General features: G+C 47.1%; 1 protein-coding gene across 1 annotated transcript in view; it reads right to left on the reverse strand.

Annotated features, from left to right (window-relative positions):
- The window catches only part of NOX5 (NADPH oxidase 5), a 34,119-nt gene extending 27,655 nt beyond the window's left edge, over nucleotides 1–6,464 (reverse strand). Inside the window, exons 1-2 of the mRNA XM_047861782.1 lie at nucleotides 6,415–6,464; nucleotides 887–1,010 (exon numbers count right to left, since the gene is read on the reverse strand). Of these exons, the coding sequence (XP_047717738.1) occupies nucleotides 887–1,010; nucleotides 6,415–6,464 (174 nt within the window). The remainder of the gene's footprint in view (nucleotides 1–886; nucleotides 1,011–6,414) is intronic.
- Nucleotides 6,465–6,752: the final 288 nt, after the last annotated feature.

Below are 6,752 nucleotides of genomic sequence, written 5' to 3' on the forward strand. Positions count from 1 at the left end.
ACCTAAAGGGACCGTGAGGAGTTTACAAGCGCCAAGTGGGGGCCAAAGTCGGCTGTAGACAGTCAGCCCTGCCTTGGCTCTCCTCTTTCTTCCTTAGAGCACTGGGTAAGACCTTAATCAGTCTCCACCATCTTGAATGGTCTTTATCTTAAGGTATTTTGCAGCCTCCTGTTGAGAGTGTAATGTTCTGCCAGGCAGGTCTTTTTTTTCCTTCCCCATGTTCACTATATAGAAGGAGGCATGGCATTTAGAGCTCTTAGCAGCATCCCTGCTACCAGCAAGTGAGGGGCCCTCTGGTCCAAACGGGGACATGTAGATGGTCCCTGGCCCGCCCCTATCAAGGACACAGGCCACCACCAGATGCCAGCCCACAAAACAGGTGGGGAGAGGTTGACATTTGTCGGCTCACTCCCCCTGTCTCTCTGTGGATGTCTCCCCAGTCTGCCCAGCATGCAGGCTGTTCCAGGGATGGGCAGAGACCCTATCAACTGGGAGAGGACCGGGGACAGTGTGGGTGTCTCACGGATACAAACCATTGGAAAACATTATTTCTTGGAAGGAGGCTTACGTACACGATAGCATCAACTCTGCCCGTGAGGCCGGTGGAAAATATGAGGCCAAAAATACTTCTTAAGATTTGGCAAGCTGCTGATACCCAACTTCACATGTTGTTTTGAAGACCCCAGGAGGCCATGGCTACCAAAGGGACGGACGGGCATCGGTAGCAGAGACAGAAACGTCCTCCGATCCTGCTTAGAGGTGGGGTCTTGAGCCCCGAGGACGCCCAGGGAGCGATCTTTCCCTCCTTGTGACGTACTGTGTCCCTGAGAGCCGGATGGCTCTTCCTTTATGAACGCGGGGCCCTACTTCGGGAGCGGACACTTGCCTCTTTCACATTCAAGGCTGTTTTGAATTCTTGCAGGTTGATCTCCCGGTCTTCTCCCGCAATGGTCTCAAACTGGTGTGTCACCCACTGAAGCCACTTGGCGTCCTCCTCGGCACTCATGGTGCTTGAGACAAAGGAGACAGGTTTATGGGCTTGGGGTGGCCAAGGGCTCCGGGTGGTTCCAGGCCCTGTGCCTTCTTCTAACGAGGGCCTCGGGCCTTCCATGGGCTGGATCAGCCTCCCCAGGACTGCTGAGTCCCTGTCTCTCCCTTCCATCTGGCATCAGCCAGCCTGGGCTCGTGTCTCCTTAGGTTTTGGAATGATAGGGTCCCAGTGAGATGGAGTCCAGATTGTGGGCATAAGGTCAGAGAGTGGCACACTCTGGGAATGCCATTAACATGGTGACAATCCTCCCCCACCTCACATTAACACAGCTCTTTAGTGTTTTCCAAATACCTCCCACCCACCACTTCATTTGGTCTCTGTCACCATCTGGTGGGTCACGACACTTTATAAGGAGGAAATAGATTCCGAGCAGTTGAGTACTTTAGCAAAATTTATTCGGCCAGTGAGAGAGAGAGAGAGAGAGAGAGGGAAAGTGAGCGCTCAAATCCAAGGCTGGCGTGTTTTCCATCATTCTCCAGAGCCTCCACCCTTTGCTTGAACACTTCTAGTACACGCCATGCCAGGACTCAGGCCTCGGGTCTTGACTCTCTGGGTCCAGGGCATATTCTATGATGTTCCCTAGGGTATCAGTGGGCAGACACCCTCCCAGATGAGCTAGCTATACAATGACCTGAACAGAGGTTAGTGATAAATGAGGACACCACTTTCTGTGGCATCAGAATCCGACAAACCAGAATTGAGACTGTGACTGAGGATATATAACATCCTGTTGCTATCAACTTCCCTCTGAGAGAATGGCTTTGTCTGTATCCCATGAGTTCAATATAACCTTAAATGATTTAGCTACAATTGATCCTCATCATTTGCAGATTCCGTATTTGTGAATTCGCCTATCTGTTACACTTTACCTGTGACCCCTAAATCAATGCTTGTGGCATTTTTGCAGACATTGTGGACTTGAGCAGAACAGTGATAAACTTGAGCTGCCCAATGTACACGTTCCCAGCTGGAGTTGAACAAAGTGACGCTCTGCCTTCTTGTTTCTTGTTTCAGCTCTCATATTATGAACAAGTGTCCTTCTCATGATCTACTGAGTGCTGCAAGGGTTGAATTTTTGTGCTTTTTGTTGGTGATCTTGCTGTGTGTGTGTGTGTGTGTGTGTGTGTGTGTGTGTGTGAGAGAAAGAGAGAGAGAGGTCTCAAGTGAGCAAGGGCGGAGAGAGAGAGACAGAGACAGACAGAGAGAGAGAAGTGGGGCTCACCCAACGTGGGGATTGTGTTCACCAGAAGCAGGGTTCGTGCTCACCTGAAGCGTGGGCTCAAGTTCACCTGATGTCAGACTTGAACTCACAAACCGTGAGATCATGACCTGAGCCGAAGTCAGATGCTTAACTCGCTAAGCCACCCAGGTGCCCCATTTTTTTCATTCTTAAAAAAAATTGGGGGGACGCGTGGGTGGCTCAGTCGGTTGAGCATCTGACTTTAGCTCAGGTCATGATCTCCCAGTTTGTGAGTTCAAGCTCCGTGTCGGGCTCTGTGCTGACCACTCAGAGCCTGGAGCCTGCTTTGGATTCTGTGTCTCATTCTCTCTCTGCCCCTCACCCACTTGTGCTCTATCTCTCAAAAATAAATAAATGTACAAAAAAATTAAAAAAACATTTTTTTTTGGATGCCTGGGTGGCTCAGCTGATTAAGTGTCTGACTTTGGCTCAAGTAATGATCTCAAGGTTCATGGGTTCGAGCCCTGCATCGGGCTCTGGGCTGACAGCTCAGAGCCTGGAACCTGCTTCGGATTCTGTGTTTCCCTCTGTCTCTCTGCCCCTCCCCTATTCGTGCTCTCCCTCTCTCTCAAAAATAAATAAATTAAAATGAAAAAAAATAATACTAAAAAAAATTTTTAGGGGCGCCTGGATGGCTCAGTCAGTTAAGTGTCTGACTTCGGCTCAGGTTATGATCTCACGGTTTGTGGGTTCGAGCCCAGAGTGGGGCTCTGTGCTGACAGCTTGGAGCCTGAAGCCTGCTTCAGATTCTGTGTCTCCCTTTCTCTGTCTCTGCCCCTACTCTGCTTGTGCATGCGCACTCTCTCTCTCAAAAATAAATGAACATAAAAAAATTCTTAATTATTTTTTTCTTACAGGGGACACACAATGTTACATTAGTTTTCAGGTGTCTAATGTATCTCTACATGCTATGCTGTGCTCACAGCGAGTGTTAACTACCATCTGTCCATCTGTCACCATGTAACATGATTACAATGTCATTGAATACATTCCCTGAGTTGCACCAGGGATTTTGCTCTTTAAAATGGCCCCAAGAGTGATGCTGAAATGCTGGCTAGCACTCCTCAGCACAAAAAGGCTGTGATATGCCTTATGGAAAAAATATGTGTATTAAGTAAGCTTTGTTCAGACATGAGTTTTAGCATTGTGGACTGTGAGTTCTACATTAACAAATCAACAACTTATATTCTTTTTTTTTTTTTTTTTTTACATTTTATTTATTTTTGAGAGAGAGTGAGCACAAATGGGGGAGGGGCAGAGCGAAAGGAAGACACAGAATCTGAAGCAGGCTTCAGGCTCTGAGCTGTCAGCACTGAGCTGGACGTGGGGCTCAAACTCACAAACCGTGAGATCATGACCTGAGCCGAAGTTGGATGCTTAACCGACTGAGCCACTCAGGCGCCCCTCAACAACTTACATTCTTAAAGGAGGCTTTAACCACAGGCACACATAAAACAGGGTTATATATTGAGGGGTGCCTGGCTGGCTCAGTTGGTAGAGTGTATGACTTTTTTTTTTCTAAGTTTTATTTATTTATTTTTTGAGAGAGAGAGAGAGCAGGGGAGGGGCAGAGAGAGAGGGGGGCAGAGGCAGAGGATCTGAAGCAGACTCCAGGCTCTGAGCTGTCAGCACAGAGCCTGACACGGGGCTTGAACCCACGAATCATGTCCCATGTGGGGCTCGAACTCACGAACCATAAGATCATGATCTGAGCCGAAGTCAGACACTTAACCGACTGAGCTACCCAGGCACCCTGGAGTGTGTGACTCTTGATCTGGGGGTCATGAGTTTGAGCTCCACATTGGGTGTAGAGATTATAAATAAGTAAACTTAAAAAAAAAAAAAACCAAACAAACCCAAGGCTATACATTGATTTTTTGACAAAAACGTTGCACCCAGATGTTAGCAAGGACTTAAGCCTGTATTTTCCCTAGGAGCAATGGCTCAGAATTCCCTAATTCATTGTTTTCAATGACTTTATAGGACACAACTGCCATGAATAATGAGAATCAACTGTATTTATATATTAAATTTAAAAATAAACAAGCTAACTTTCACTTAAGGAACTGGGAAAAAATAAAATACACACACACAATAAATAGAAGGATTGACTATTAAGTAGAAAGTCTGAAATTCAGGAACTAGAAAACTGAATAAAGTCAAAATAATAAATTTATTTTGATGAGGGCAATGATTTCACAGATGTATCCCTATGCTAAAAGCTCATCAAACTGTTCGCTTTAACTATGCGGTTTGTGTTTTGTCAATTACGCTTCAACTCAGTGAAAAAAGAAGTTGGGTCTTGGAAAAGCCTGAATAGAAAAACACGATTAAAGGAAAAAAAAGTGAAAGAAATACATTAATATTGAGAAGGACAATAAAAATGGAGGTGCTACAGAAATGGAAGAGTATTGTGTGTAGATTTTTGGTGAACTCAGGGAAATGAATCGATTTCAAGAAGTAACAACCTGAACAGACCAAAAATCATTCAAGAAAGGAGAAAGGCAGTGAAATGTTAACCCTTTACAATAATATCAGGCCCAGCTTGTTGTTACAGCTGAGTCCTATCCAATCTTCAAAGAATAAGTCCAATGCCAAATCATCTCAGACGGTAAAAAATAACGGTGAGACTCCCAATTTACTTTACAAAGCCACCATTACCCAATCCCGATGAAGATAGCATACAAAAAAGCAAGCAAGCAAGCAAGCAAGCAAGCAAGATAGATGGATAGATAGAAAATTCTAGACAAATGTAACTTGTAGAGATGCAAAACTCCAACTAAAATACAACCAAGCTAAACCCTGGGGTTTACTTAAAAAATAATAGGGGCGCCTGGGTGGCTCAGTCCGTTGAGCGTCCAACTTCAGCTCAGGTCATGACCTCACAGTTCGTAGGTTCGAGCCCCACTTCGGGCTCTGTGCTGACAGCTCAGAGCCTGGAGCCTGATTCAGTTTCTATATCTCCCTCTCTCTCTCTCTGCCCCTCCCCTTCTCACACTCTGTCAATCTCTCTCTCAAAAAAATAAATAAACATTAAAAAAAATTTAAAAAAATAATCCACCTTTATCACGAAGGACTTTTCCCAGAAATACAAGGATAGTTAGTTCACTGTTAAGTAATCTATGAAGTGCCCTCTGCTGGCCAGTAGTGCAGTATGGGAGGAGTAGTGATTCCCAAACTGTGATACATGCCTGTCAGAAACAGGGAGGGCTTTGCTAAGATGCCCATTCTGACTCACCAACTTTGGCGCGGAGGGGCTGGGAATCCGCACATGTAACCAAGCACCCTGGAAGTTTGCGACCCACGGTGAGTGGTCTAGGCTCACACCGGGAGAACTGCTGCCCTGAAGGTTAAAGCCCCACTTACTTCACCTCTTGGGACCTAGAGGAAGGCATTCCACAGAGCAGAGAGAATTCTGGAAAACAGGCTGCATTGCATGCAGGTGCTAACCAGGGAGGGTGGGAATGGGTTTCTGATGTTCACCACCCCCTTCTCAGAAATATGAGTGTTTTGGGCCTGCAGAATGAGAAGAAATTCTGGGAGGCTGGTGGAGAAGAGGCTGGAACAGCTGGCAGGAAGGAAGGAGGGAGGGCATGGGGGAGAAAAGAAGGAGACAGAAGTCCTCGACAACGAGCGAGGAATCCGGATTTCACAGCTCCAGGGGAACAGTATGCTCACCAGAGGCCAGAATTTTCCTCAGGAGACCAGGATTTTGGGTCCGGGCTTGCTTGGCCCTAACTGAATAATAACTGGCCCCACGCACTCTAGTTTCCTCATCTGTAAAATGTGACAAGCATTCTTCCAACAAGAGCTGCCGCGGGGATCACACGAGGTGCCATTTGGGAAAGTGCAACTGGCAAACACTGTACAAATGCCAGATATCGTCGTTAGAGTGACGATGCCGATGCCTGATTTTACAGATGTGAAAACAGGCCCAGAGAGGTCTGGTGACTTGCCCAAGATTGCACAGCTTGCTAGTGACCAGGCAAGGCCAGGCTCGGGTCTCCTCACTTCTGTCCCGGGCAGACAGTCATCCTTTGTAGCTCACCCCATCTCCAAAGGCAAAGAACCCTTGCCTTTCCCTTGTCGCTGGCATGGAAAGCTAGACAAATGAGCCACTTACCCTCTGCAACTTTCAAGGTCTGGTTGGGCTGGGTCTCCCGGTGTGCTCATCCTTTCTCCTGTTTTCTAGACCACAGGTCCCAGAGAGGCTGTGGTCTGTATGGCAGCCTGCATCGAGGAACCCACAGTTCACTTCTCCCCAGCTCCTCCTCTTCCTGAGTCTTCTAAAGCACTGCTCACACCCCCAGCCCCTCGGTCACCCACGTGCTGGCCACTGGCCAACTTGCTCCTGAGAAATTCCAACAAGGAGCCTATTGCGAGGGTGGGGCAAGGATTTATCTGGAAAGATGTTGGCTGTCTTCCATCTGGCCCGATATCTTGCATTTCCCCTCCCTCAAG

The sequence above is a fragment of the Prionailurus viverrinus genome, chromosome B3 (assembly GCF_022837055.1).
Source record: "Prionailurus viverrinus isolate Anna chromosome B3, UM_Priviv_1.0, whole genome shotgun sequence".
Lineage (NCBI taxonomy): Eukaryota > Metazoa > Chordata > Mammalia > Carnivora > Felidae > Prionailurus > Prionailurus viverrinus.